Source organism: Pezoporus wallicus, unplaced genomic scaffold, assembly GCF_028554395.1.
Source record: "Pezoporus wallicus isolate ANWC-B61680 ecotype Strahan unplaced genomic scaffold, APGP_CSIRO_Pwel_v1 contig_13323, whole genome shotgun sequence".
Lineage (NCBI taxonomy): Eukaryota > Metazoa > Chordata > Aves > Psittaciformes > Psittacidae > Pezoporus > Pezoporus wallicus.
The window spans coordinates 97418-110367 of record NW_026639074.1 but is presented as its reverse complement, the minus strand read 5'-3'; the positions used below and the strand labels follow the sequence as shown (position 1 = coordinate 110367).

The window sequence follows — 12950 nt, the reverse complement described above, 5'->3', positions numbered from 1 at the left end:
GGACCAGCCCTCCCATTGCTGCCATCACAGCTCTAGGCCCCATCCCTGTCCCCCACACATGGCCCCAAGCAACAGCACCACACACACCCCTGGCCCCAGCCCCACATGTGGCCTTATGCCCCCCCCACACACAGCCTGATCCCCCCAGACAGGCTCACTCCAGCCCCCTCCCTTCCCCTCCACCCCAGCACCCGCTCAGGTGCCTCCCAAGGCTGTCCTAGCCCCACACTCACCTCCACCATCCACACCAGGGCCCTCACCATGGGTCAGCGGTGCCAGTGCGTGGTGCACCAGGCAGGGCCTCCACAGCCACCTCCTGCCAGAGGCCAAGATTCACCAGCCACAGCCCGGTGAAGAGAGGGCAGCCTGTGCCCCTAACAGTGCTGGAGACCCCACCAGAAGGGAAGACATGGCCTTGCCATGCCCCAGCATCTGCTGCCTCATCACCCCACATCACCCCAGCTCCTACCTCAGCGCTGTTGAAGCACAGCAGGATGTACATCTGCAGCGTGGACACGTGGAGGATGCAGTCTCCAAACTGCAGCTCAGCATGGCCCAGCCACGTCCACTGCAACCACCAGGGCTTTGTGCACTCCCAGCCCAGCAGGCTCTGGCCTGCAAGAGACAGCATCAGCACAAGAGGCAGCATCAGTGCAAGGGACAGCATCAGCACAAGAGGCAGCATCAGAGCAAGAGCCAGCCCTGCCCGGTCCCCCAGCACACCCCTGCCTTTAGGCTCCTCCTGGCTGAGCCTGGGGGCTGCCCAACACTCACTGTGCCTGCAGAAGTTGGCGAACTCGTCCAGAGGAGAGCTCAGCGCCGCCGAGAACAACCTTTGGGGCTGGTCCATGTGGCAGAGCGGCGAAACGGGCCAGCAGCGCGGGGACAGGGCCAGCACCGTCACCTCCGGCGCATCCGTCACCGAGGCCGTCCCCGGTGCCTGGCACGGGGACAGGAGCACGGCTCAGGACAGGCCTCAGGAGCCTTGTGAGGAACGCGGGCAGCCCCCGGCTCCTCACCCCAGCAGCACTCACCTCGTCCAGGCCCTTGTCCAGCTCCAGCAGCTGCTTGTCCTGCTCCTGCAGCTGGTAGAGGCGAAACTGCCGCTGGAGCTCCTCCGCCTCGGCCAGGTTGCTCAGCATGGCCTGGGGGAAGCGGCTGGGGAAGCACAGCCCGATCTGCTCCACGATGGCTCCTTCCAGCCACGACGGCCCTTGCACCAGGAGCCGGTCACCCAGGTAGTGCCTGCCACAGGCACCAGCATCAGGTCAGGGGCCAGCACCAGCCCCATCGGGGCCATCAGCCACGTGCCAGGAGACAGCCCTGGCTCCTGCCTCACCCCAGGACACGTGGGCCCGGCAGCACCCATCTCCTCTCTCCACTGCCAGCAGGGAATGTGCCTCCACAGACAGGGAGCACCTGCGGCCACTCACAACCCTTCCCTCCAGACACCAGAGCTGGGAAAAGCAAAGCGGGAGCACCACAGCCGCACACAGCCGGGCTCAGCATCGCCTGCACCTCCCCTGTCACGCCACAGCGCGGACCCCAGGCCCTCCGGTCCCATGCAGACACGGCATCCCTCACCGGTAGAAGTGCTCGAAGGTGTGGGCGAGCTCCAGGCCACTGAAGACAACAAAGGGCTCCAGGATCTGCTGCAGCGGCCCCGTGCTGCCCGCAGCCCTGCGCAGCTCCTGGATCTGCCTGTCCAGGTAGCGGGCAAACTGCTCACTCACCTGCAGAGGGACAGGGCTGGCTGCGGAGGGGGCTCAGCCCTGCGGGGTGGCTGCAGGGCTGGGCTGGGGGAGCGGCCCTGGGGGGAGCAGCTGGGAAAGCCCCGGCACTGGTGCCACGCTCCCTTGACTCACGTGCAGGGCACTAAGGAAGGAGAGCTGCAGCAGAGCCCCCGCGAAGCCCTGGCCCAGGGCCAGCGCAAAGGCAGCCTGCTGCCCAAAGAGCTCCTCCGTGGCACTGCGCAGGCGCTGGTACAGCCCGCAGTATCGCTCCACGAGGTCTGGTGCCTGCCCAGCTGCCTCCAGGAACCGCTGCACCTGTGGGACACGAAAGGAGAGGGGTGAGCCCCACAGCGGGATGTGGCTTTTGCATGCAGCAATGTCTTTTGACACCAACTGCCCAGATCCAGACCAGTAGTCAGCTACCAAGAGCTTGTGGAGAGACAGGAGCGCAGCCTGAAGGCTGGGCAGCAGCAGGACACTGCCCAGCATTGGAATAAGTAGCCCAGCACTGTACCTGTCTCTCAGCCTGTGGCCTGAGCCCTGCCAAGGTAGCAAACACAGAAGGGCTGTCCCACACCCCTCCAGGCCTTGCAGAGGCCAGGTACTGCCCTGCACCCTCCCCACACAGTGCCCAGGCCACTGTCAAGCCCTGCATGGCACTACACGTGTCCGGTGTGAGGTCCCACCTGCCCTCTCTGGCCCCACAGCCAGCCCTCCAAGCGCTACCTGCTGCTGCACCACACCACGCCAGCACTGCGAGATGCCCCACAGGCTGCTTGACTTCTTCACCATCTCCTTCGCAGGCCTGGCCGGCTCCTCCTTGTTCTTCCCCTGCTTCTCACCTGCCAAGGGACACCACCAGCCTCAGCGCGGCTCCACAGGCAGGCTCCACACACTGACTGCCAGCAGCCTCCCCTCTCCCTGTGGGATCAGTGCAGAGCAGATTCCAAGTGGCCACAGCCACTGCAGGGGCACAGCCACAAGCCCTTCCCGGCTCTGGACACTCCAGTGCCACTGGGCCCTCCCCAAGCCCCCCAGCACATCCCCAGAGCCACAGCCCAGTGCTCCAGGCCAGCACTGTCCCAGCCCCACGCTCACCTCCCGCCTCCTCCGGCTCCCGGCCGCCGGGGTCCACGTGCACCAGGAGCTGGGTCAGGCGCCGCACACGGGAACCAAAGGCAGCACCGGGGCTCGCGGCGTGGCGCAGCGGCTCCCCGCTCTCCAGGTACTCGCTCAGCAGCCAGGCCAGGGGCTGACGCCGTCGGTGTCTGCGAGGAAACCAGGCTCAGAGCGGCTGCCTCAGCCCAGGGCACGGGCCCGCGAGAGCACAGGGTACCTGGGCTGGTGATGCTCTGCACCAACGGGGTCACCAGGGCCTCCCAGCACGTCCTGCCCAAGGCCCGCGCCGCCTCCTCGTCAGGGAGGAAGCGCTCGGCGAAGCCCTGCTCGTGCCGCAGCGCCCGGTTCAGCCTGCAACAGCCACCGGGCAGCACACGGTGCTGCTGATGCCTCGGGGACTCCCGGGACAGCAGCGCAGCCCCTTGCCAGGCACATCGGCGCGGAAGCCCCACTCGCCCCACAGCCAGGGCCCCTCAGAGACCAGGGATGCGGTGGCACAGCGAGGACACAACTCACCTGCCAAAGAGCTGCAGCAGTCGCCCCCGGTCCCAGCAGATCTCCTGGCACCAGGCATGAGCCCGAGCAGTGCAGGACAGGAACGCCCGCTGGCACAGCTTCTCCTTGAAAACGGGCCAGAAAGTGGGCTTGGGACCCAGCACCTCGACGCCACGCACACGGGTGTCGATGCCGCCCTGTGGGACAGAGCAACCCTCAGCTCCTTGGGCATGGCCCCAGTGCCACACACTGCCAGCTCCCTGCCCCAGCCTCCCAGGCCCCTACCTGCTGGCACCGCTTCACCCGGATCTGGATGATGGGCCAGAAGCGGCTCATGTTCTCCAGCAGGATCACTCTGCTGTCTGATGGCAGGATGGTCACCTACAGGCAGACAGAGAGCCCTCAGCAAGCCAAGTGGCAGGCACCAGCCACCCTGCATGTTCCTCTGACCATCGTGTTAGAGCCATGGCCTCTGTCCCTTGCTGGGAGCCCCTACGCAGCCCGAAGGCACCCCGCACCAGGGCCCCATTCATGGCCAAAGCCCCAGCACACCAGGCTGCTGTAGCCCAGGCTGCAGCATTGCCCATGCCCAAGCCTCCAGCACTCACTGACCAGCAAAATGGCTCCTGCAGCACCCACTGACTCTCCCACAGCAAGCCAGCCCACAGCTCCCATGCAGCCCCATGGCCTCAGCAGCCCTCAAGGGACTCACTGCATTGAGCACAGTTCTGATGGCGGCAGGGCTGTCTCCCCCCAGCACCACGACACGGGCCGGCATGTAGCTGGAGTCCTCGCTGGCCACCAGCATGCTCATCTCCCTGCAGCACAGCAGACGTGGTGCTGCCCAGCAGCCCCCACCTCCCCTGCCCTGGCCCCTGTCAGCCCCACACCCCACTGCCCACATCCAGCAACCCCCAGGACAGGGACCACTGGGGCAGGGCTCACACAGGGGCCCAGAGCCCTCTCCTCCCAGCACAGCCGCCTGCCCTCTGGTACCCAAGGACCCTCTCAGCTCTCCCAGCCCAGCCCCACCTGACCACCACACCACACTGCATGTGGACAGTGATGAAGTGGGAGCCAGTGCTGCCGTTTGACTGCCAGTATGTCTTGGGGTTCCTGTCCGTGAGCTTGCTGGCCCTGTGGGGGTTGGAAGAGACCTCCACCTTCTCCCAGCACTTCTCCTCCTTTACTTCCACGCTGGAGCCTGTATGAGAAGCACACGGAGCCTCCAGCAGCCAGGCCGGCAGGTGCCAGGCAGGGGTACAGCACCCGCTCACCACACTCACCTCGGCACAGGTTGTGCAGAAAGACATCAAACAAGGGGATGCTGATGGGCTGGTGGCTCCGGCGGTGCTCCTCAATCTGCCCCAGCACCAGCTATGGGATGGGGCGAGGCTCTGACCGGGGCCCTGGGTCTTCCTCCCCTCACCCGCCACAGGGCTGCGGCAGGCAGAGAGCAGGAGGCTGCCCCTCGGTGCCAGGGCCGCTGGATGGCCCCGAGACCCAGAGTCCCAGCACCACGGCCCCCGAGACCCACCTGGATGCAGCCAGCCAAGATGCTGGTCATCAGCTTCTTGGAGATGCCGGCGGGCTTCTCGCAGTCGGTCACCAGGGCGAGCAGGGCTGGCGCCAGCGGCGGGGCCGTGCTGTGCTTGTTCAGGGCTTTGGCCAGAGCCTCGTGTGTGCCCACACAGCACATCACCACCGCGCAGTCCTTGCTGGCAGTGCCCAGGCGGTGCAGGAAGCCAACGACCTCCTGCAGCACCTACGGAGCAGCAGCCGTGAGCAGCCAGGACCGGCCAGGCCCAGCAGCAGCAGCAACAGCAGCAGGTGGCGGCGGTGCTGCCGCACTCCATCCCTCCACCCTGACACCGCAGCAGCACCACTGGAGCCTGGCGAGGCACGGCCAGGGCAATGCCAGCAGCCAGGACTCCACCACAGCTGCCGCTGCCCACCCCTCTGCAGGTGGCTCAGCCAGCACAGAGCGCCGAGCACACCCCTGTGGGCCCCTCACCTCCCGGTCGCTGCTGTGCGCACTCAGGGAGGACACACAGGGCTCCACACACTCGTGCCAGGGCAGCACATCCTCCTGGTAACCGTCCAGCAACTTGTTCAGGATCCTGGGTGACACAGGGGGCTCACTCAGGCCATGGCACACAGGCTGTGGGTGGTGTCAGAGGCAGCCCCGCTTCCCTGCCCCTCTGGAACGCCAACAGCCCACACACAGGGACTGGGAGCCTTGACTCCCCTGGTGCCTCAGACACCTCATGAGCACCCAGGAACACGCTGCTCCATCCCCATACGGCCCTGCACCCCGGGACACCCCAGTCAGCACCCACGTATGTGCTGGGATGTGCCCACCCCTGGTGAAGAACAGCCCCACCAGGACCCCCAAACACGCACCGTGTGCCCCCAGCATCACCACCAGCACTCACAGCCCCGCTGTGGAGGCCCCTACACCCACCTGAGGATGCTCAAGCTCACGGCCTTCTCTGCCCCCAGCAGCTCGAAGCTGCGCAGCAGCGGCCGGAAGCATCTCTGCTCCTGCAGCAGCCGGGCCGCCTCGCCAGAGGGGACGGGGCCCTGGCCGCAGAGCTGCCGCTCCAGGGCCACCAGCACGTCCTTGGACAAGATGCCGTCCCCCGGGCCGCTCAGAAGCCTCCGCACGTCCCCCAGGTCCAGTGGGGCCTCTCTGCCTGCCACGACAAGGACACGTGGGCCCGGCCCAGGCCCCAGCTCACGAGGCGGCAGCGGGTGCTCTGCCCTGCCCGCGGCACAGCGGGGCCGTGGCACAGCGGGGCCGGGCAGCTGCTACCTGCGCTCTGCGGGCCCAGGGGCAGCCCGTGCTCCACGAGGCGGTTGATGGCGCCGAGGGCCAGCGTCGCGTGAGGGCAGCCGGGGCTCTGCCCGTCCCTCCAGCAGCTCTGCAGCACCGCGGGGAGGTCGCAGCTCGCCAGCTGCTCCGCCAGGCCCCGGTGGCCGTCCATGAGCACGTTCACCACCAGCAAGCCGTTCTGCACGCCCGACGAGCCCCTGCAGGGACACAGCCATGCGGGCGCCTTCCTCCCCCTGGCACCCACCAACCCGCCTGCCCGCCTTGCCCATCCCACCCCTGCCGCCCTCCTCACTCTGCCCTACCCGGGGACCCTCCGCATGGTGCTCAGGGCGGCAGGGACGGCACTCAGCAGGTTTGCCGAGCCCTTGCTGGCGGCAGAGCCGATGCTGGCAAAGATCTCCCGAATCAGCTGCCCGTCAGCCTGCTTCAGGGGCGAGAGCTTCCCACCGGCACCTCCTGGCTCGGCGGCCACAGCTCCCACCAGCACCTTCAGGGCCTGCAAGGACAGCGCCAGTCAGGAGGGCAGCGGCCACCTCCGGCACACCGGCGTGAGCCTGCAGCCTGCCCACCACCCGCAGCATCCCCTCTGCCACACTCACTGCCAGGCCAGCCTGCTGCACCAGGGCGGAGGAGGCGTGCTGCTGCATGCAGGACAGCACGGCCCGCGCACCGCCCTCCATGGCGAACGTCACGCGCCAGTCGTACTTGGCCATGAGCAGGGCCAGCAGCCGCAGCGTCACCACCACCACGGCCTTCTCTGCCGCCTCCGTGGCCAGCAGCTCCACTGCCACCTTCACCAGCTTCTCCCTGCAATGGGAAAGGACACCTCAGGAGGAGCCTCCCGGCACCGCCGCTGGCACGCCAACACCTCGGGACCTGCCCATCACCTTCTCCCTGCCCACAGGGCTCTACCACAGCTGGGTCAGCCCCAGGAATGAGCCTGCCTGGGACCAAGGGACACAAGACCCAGATTTCTTCTTGCTGAGCAAGCAGGGACTCAGCGGCCTTCCCACTCCCACCACCAGCACTGCCCCCCACCCTGCTGACACAGCCCTCCCCACCAGGCAGGAGGGGTGCACAGCACCCCACAGCTCACCCAACACTCCTTGTCCCCAGGCCACTCTGGGCTTTGCTGCCTTGCTGTTCAGGCTCCTCCTCCAGGATGTTCACGATGTGCTTGAGCCCCATTAAGCGCAGCCCCAGCTCTGAGCTGCTGCTCTGGATCACATCCACCGCGGCTGCAATCTTGGCCAGGGAGCCCCTCTCGCTCACCCCCTCGGAGCTGCCCAGTGCTGGTGGAATAAGGGATGGATGCAGGTGTCAGGGCAGCAGTAACACCCCCAGCAACTCCCAGGGTGCCACGCAGCCACGGACCAGACCCACGGCCCTCCCCTCCCCAGGCAATCTGCAGCTGCCTGGCCTGCCATGCCCTGCCCGCAGCTTTCCTCCCCAAAGGCAATGGAGCTGCCTCCAGCACCCTGCATGTGCTCCAGCGCTCAGCAGGCCATTACCTTTGCTCTGCTCCTCTGTCACCTCCGGCAGGAACAGCCCTTCCTTCTCCAGGAGCTCGCTGAACAGCTGAGAATCCGACTTCACCACCACAGCGGGGGCTCGGGGCGGCTCTGCGGCTGTGGGCAGCTCTTCCTTCGCTCCCTCGGCCACGGTGGCTTCAGGGCTCCTGCAGCCAGCACCCTCCGAGGACACTGAGGTGCTCCGGGCACCTTCCTGCTCAGCCCCCCTGCTGAGGGAGTACTTGGCGTAGACGTGGGAGCCCCGCAGGTCACTCTGAGCCCTGCCCTGGCAACGCTTCTCCAAGATCTGCAGCACCTTCTGGGCCAGCTCCACAGGTACCGACAGCTGGACCAGGGCTTCTTCATCCCCCTCTGGCAGCTGCACAGATGGCGTCACATCAACCCTCGCAGGCTCGCCACAGACCCCGCGCTTCTGGTGCTGGTCAGAGCCAGAGTGGACAGAAAAGCTGCAGCACCGCAGGCCCCCAGTGCAGCTCTCCCCATACCTGCTCTCCCTGCTCCTGCTGGATGATGCACATGACCTCTCGCTGCCCCTGCGCCTCCAGCTTCTTCACAAAGAAAAGCAGCTCCCACCACTCGGCACGGCTCAGGGCCTCTGCAGCCTTGGTCGACTGCTCCCCCAGGTAAGGCAGGGAGTACAGCCCCCCAGAGGGCTTGCAGAAAAACGGCTGTGCAACTGCAGGAGGACAGAGCAAAGTCAGCTCTGCCCATTCCACCATCCTCTGCTGCGCGCCCCACGTTCCCCAGAGAAAGAGCTCTCTCCGCTGTCCCACAGACTGCTGTGGGAAAGGCAGGTGACAGCAGGGCAGCCAGAGAGGGGGAACGAGCTAGAGGAGACCCTAGAAGCTGTAGAGATGGGCATTACCATCATCACTTGAACCTCTTTAGGATGTAGAACAAAAACTCTCAAAATGGGCACCTCTAGCTCACTGCTCCCCCAGCCTGCTCCCACAGTGCCTGCACCGGGCAAGGCAACGCACGCAGACACCCGGCACCAGCAGAACCTGCAGTGCCAGCGTGCAGCTGCAGAAGGGCTGGGGAGGAAAGCTGCATGCCCAGCTGATGGACTGCTCACCTGCTGCCAGTCTGCAGTTGTGTGTCAGGGTGGACACCTTCTCCTGGCCCCCACGCTCCTCTTGCCCTGAGGAGCCAATGATCTCCACCATGTGCCAGTGAACCCAGTACGTACAGCCCAGGGCTTGCCAGTACACCTGAGGAGGAGAGCGCGACGCACACCCGGCTGAGGGAAGGCAGGTCCAGCCCCGCTGCTCCCACACGTGGCTGCGTGCTCCCTGCACACAGCGCAGCGGGCAGAGCTGACAGCCCGCGCCGGCCCCGCAGAGGGTACCTGCACGGGCGGCGTGCCGTCGTTGCTCTGCCGGAAGTCGCCCTCGTCGCCCGCGCTGACCTGCTCGTAGTCCTCCAGCATGCGCACCCGCATGCCCCGCACCAGCCGCGCCTGCACGTACTCCACGTAGCTGCTGCGGCTCGGGAAGGCCGAGCGCGTCCTGAAGACGACGGGCTCCTTGGGTGCGGGAGCGGGGGCTGCTTGAGCAGCGCTGCAGGATGCGGCCCTGTGCTGGAAGATGGAGCGGGCGGCGCGAGGCTGCGGCTCCTGCTGGGGCGGCAGCTCTGCCGTGTGGCTGCGGCCCCAGCCCATCACGTGCACCAGCTCCGAGATGAGGTTTGCCATGGCCATGCTGAACTCAAACTCCTGCTGCACACGGCTCTTCTCCTCAGTGAGCGGGCTGGGCACAGCGCTGGCCTGCTGCTCCCCTCCCTGCTCCACATCACCGCCGAGCTGGTCCATGAGAGAAGTGACACACAGGTAGCGCTTCACCAGCACAAACAGCAGCTTCCCAGGGATCTGCAACAAGCACGGCTCTCAGACTCTAACCGTGACAGCTCTGGACCAGCAGGCAGCAACAGAGACCTCTCAGTCCACCCTCATATCCCTGCTCAGATACTCCATGGATGAGCCCTCCAACACCCCTCAGCTTCAAGCCAGACCCAGATGCTGTGTCAGCTCTCCCAGTACCCAGTCCTGTTCAGCAGCCCCAGCACTGGCAGGGCTGCTCCTACCTGGGGAAGGTGAATCCCCTCAAAGGACATGCAGTGTTCTTCAGAGGATATTGTGTCAGCAAACAGCTCCAACAAGGTGTAGCGACTGTCAAAGTCCATGTGCTGCTCAATGCCATCCTGCTGGCTCAGGGACAGCAGAACATAGGCCCGACTTCCTGCAACAACAGGAACTTTTTAGGCTCCCTAAAGATAACCCCTACAAAAGGGCTGGCACCCCTCAGCTGACCAGCAGCACCTCCTCAGGGACAATGAGCAGCAGCAGCCCTCACCTGCATCATGCGAAGCCAGGGCCCTCAGCATCTTGCCAGCACTGTGGCGGATTTGCTTGTCCTTGTGGCACAGCATCTTCATCAGCAAGTCAAGGGCTCCCGTCTCCTTGAAGGCACCCACCAGCGAGCCAATGCTGGCATACGCGCTCAGCACGTGGATGATGTTGAGGATGGAGGACGCAGGGGCCCGGGACTCGGCCATCTGCCGGCCTGCTCGCTGCACCAGGCTCCTGACATCAGCTTTCATCTCCAGCAGCGAGGCTTCATCCCCCAGGCCATCTGCAGCGGACGGGCTGGCTGCCTTCTCCCCTGTCACACGCTGCCCTTCCAGCTTCCTCTGGTCCAGCAGCGCCAGGCAGCTGGCACAGACCTCTTCTGCAGACATCCACATGGAGACGTTCTCCAGCTTCGTCTCCGCAGAGGAGGTGCTGCTGCCGCCCGCTGCTCTCTCCTCCAGGCTGACGATCCTCCACTGGATCAGGTACTCGGGCTGCCCATCATGGCCCCGCCGCTGCCGCAGCAGCTCCTCTGGGTAGGCCTGCAGTTTGGGTCCCAGGGGCACCAGCAGGTTGCCATTATGCCTCTCATTCACCATGATGGGAAGTGTGCCTGCAGAGGCAGAGGGGGAGCAGACGCAAGCTTTTATTTCTGAGCTGCATGCCAAAGAAAGCATGAGCAAGTGCCTCAGTCACTTGCTTGTAGAAGTGGCTGAGGCACAGCTTTTGATCCCAAAATCCTGCACGCAGGATAAAACCCTGAAGAAGACCCCATTTTGCAGAAGCTCACATTCCCCCTCCAAGAAAATAAGTCAGCGTTTCATATAAAAACCCTGTTCCCAGCATTAGTGCTAGACACAGAATGAAGTTCTCCCCCAGAAAATCAAGGCAAACTGGACCCATTTAGATCCTCTCATAAGACAGCAAATAACAGAGACCTGTTCTCATCTCTGCCACTGTCCACAACATGACTGTGCACAAGTTGCTACTTTTGCACTTCTGTCTTCCCTCTTGTTATTTACCATTTATATCTGTTTAGACTGCAGGTTCACCTAGAGCTCAAGGCTCTCTCACTGTGGAGCTTGAACCACAAGGCACTAAAAAATATAACCAGCAATTTCTTAGATCAAGTTCATATAAAACAAATCAGGTCACTATCTAGAAGCCACTTGGTATTTCCTCTTTGGTCTCCGCTTGGATATTCTTTGCCTTTCCGATGGGAAAATTCAACAAAATTAAAGAATCTTACTCTCTGCTGTCAGGATGTTCTGTGTATCTCAGGACTACAAAGAGGAAGCCATTACACTTCTCTGCTTTCATCTGTGCAAAGAGGAGGATGAAATAATTTGCAGTCAAAGACTGAGTGCCAGCAATCAAGATTGTAGACAATACCACACACAATGGACTGACTTCACTGCTACAAGGGATGCCAGATCAGAGTCTGACAAGAAGATGCTTAGAGACGCTCAGGCAGCTGGTAGTGGAGGCACATGAACAGGCCCTTTTGTCATTTACACATACTAGCAAGAGAAGCAGGGAAGCCACATGCTGTTTGGCTGATGGTAACACAAGCCATTCTTAAAAGAGGAGTTAACATACACAGGAAATAAATCAACCCATGTACAACCCAAGAACACACTTTCAGGATGATGACAGGTACATTTAAACTGTTTCCCAGGTACAGAGAGAAGCCTGAACTCCCAAGAAATTCATACCTGCCTTCAATTAAGCCTTCCTTGGAGCCTGCAGCAAGCCAGCTAGGAATTGTCTGGCAGTCTCTCTGTAATAAAAGGACCAAGTTACTGTCTTGTGCTTTTTAAGTATTTAGATGCCACATTGTAAGCCAGAAAATACTGTGCTTATGCAGTGTACAAAAACCCTACCCCAAGACGTTCACACACAACAAAAAAATCATAGTAAACCACAAGCCTCTGCAAAGCATCAGTTTGTTTGATAACTGCACCCTGTCCCCACATCATGACACTGAGAATGAAAAACACTCTTTAGAGAAGAGCTGCCAGAAGGGGTTCAAGCAGATCTGTAACCAGGTAGGGAAGGATCTGGGTTAAGGCCACCTGAAGAAGCAGCTGCAATGCGTATGATGAACGAGGCACGCTACAGCCTATGACAACCCACAGCGAAGTTGTTCGCCTGCTTCAGCACATGAAACTTACTAGAGGAAGTTTCAGAGTCGCGGCAAATGAACGTGCCAGGCACGATGTGAGGTCCGTAAAGCCCTAGGACACCCGGTTCAGAAGAGCATCCCACCGCCCCCCCGGCACTGCACGGCCGGTTGCCCTAGAGCGTTTTGCCTCAGCAATGGCCGCCGCGGGAGAGACCCGTCAGACCCGTTCCGCACACCTCGACAACCCCCGCGCCACCTCCCGGCCTCCTCCCTCACCGCTGCCCCACCGTACCCACCCCAGCGGGACAACGGATCCCGGCCCCGGCGCACGGGGAGGCGGCTCGTCCCCCCACATCCGCCTCCACACGCGGGAAGTCGCGTCCCCACCCGGCACCGTTCCGGTTCTCCTCCCGCACCGGTAACAGACCGTGGCGGCGACGCGGCCTCCGCCACAGGCGACGTGAAGCAACCCCGGTCCCCGCCGCCTCAGAGGCGGGGCACCAGCAGAAGCACCGCGGCCCGCGCCCACCGGCAGCTCGCCGCCGCTCCGCGCTTCCGGGTCCCCGCCGCGCACGAGAGCTGCGGGAGGCGAGGTCGCCTCACGCTCCGCGCCTGCGCTCTGCTGCCGCGGGCCTGAGCGTGTCGCTGGGGCTCTAGCGGCGCCGGCCGTGGGGTGCTGCCGCGCAGCGGGACCGGGACCGGGACCGAGCCCGAGCCCGAGCCCAGCCGCCCCCTCCGCGCCCCGCGGTGCGCTGTCGGTGCT

General features: G+C 63.6%; 2 protein-coding genes across 9 annotated transcripts; both read right to left on the bottom strand.

Moving 5' to 3' along the window:
• Positions 1-469: 469 nt before the first annotated feature.
• LOC130601485 (cullin-9-like) lies at positions 470-2525 on the bottom strand (the record flags this gene model as incomplete). The annotated part of the gene is made up of 6 exons (XM_057413585.1): positions 2460-2525; positions 1902-2048; positions 1734-1855; positions 1035-1245; positions 775-940; positions 470-615 (listed from the first exon to the last, which is right to left on the bottom strand). Coding segments are annotated over exons 1-6 (858 nt in total), but the record flags the coding sequence as incomplete, so codon positions are not given.
• LOC130601489 (cullin-9-like) lies at positions 2032-12719 on the bottom strand. 8 transcript variants are annotated; one of them, XM_057413592.1, is made up of 24 exons: positions 12604-12719; positions 11778-11842; positions 11312-11382; positions 10067-10675; positions 9798-9952; positions 9064-9582; positions 8791-8926; positions 8201-8391; positions 7695-8073; positions 7280-7475; positions 6783-6990; positions 6486-6679; positions 6163-6380; positions 5812-6043; positions 5362-5467; positions 4885-5112; positions 4634-4724; positions 4380-4551; positions 4060-4165; positions 3633-3728; positions 3369-3544; positions 2832-3203; positions 2460-2575; positions 2032-2048 (listed from the first exon to the last, which is right to left on the bottom strand). In XM_057413592.1, exons 4-23 carry the CDS (start codon positions 10659-10661, stop codon positions 2572-2574), a joined length of 4374 nt encoding a protein of 1457 aa, XP_057269575.1. In that variant the 5' UTR covers positions 10662-10675; positions 11312-11382; positions 11778-11842; positions 12604-12719; the 3' UTR covers positions 2032-2048; positions 2460-2571. The 8 variants fall into 8 exon arrangements, with proteins under 8 accessions (XP_057269575.1, XP_057269572.1, XP_057269578.1 ...); XM_057413589.1 differs by having other exon boundaries at positions 12484-12700; XM_057413595.1 differs by lacking the exon at positions 11312-11382 and adding an exon at positions 11085-11159 and having other exon boundaries at positions 12484-12700.
• Between the last annotated feature and the right edge of the window lie 231 nt (positions 12720-12950).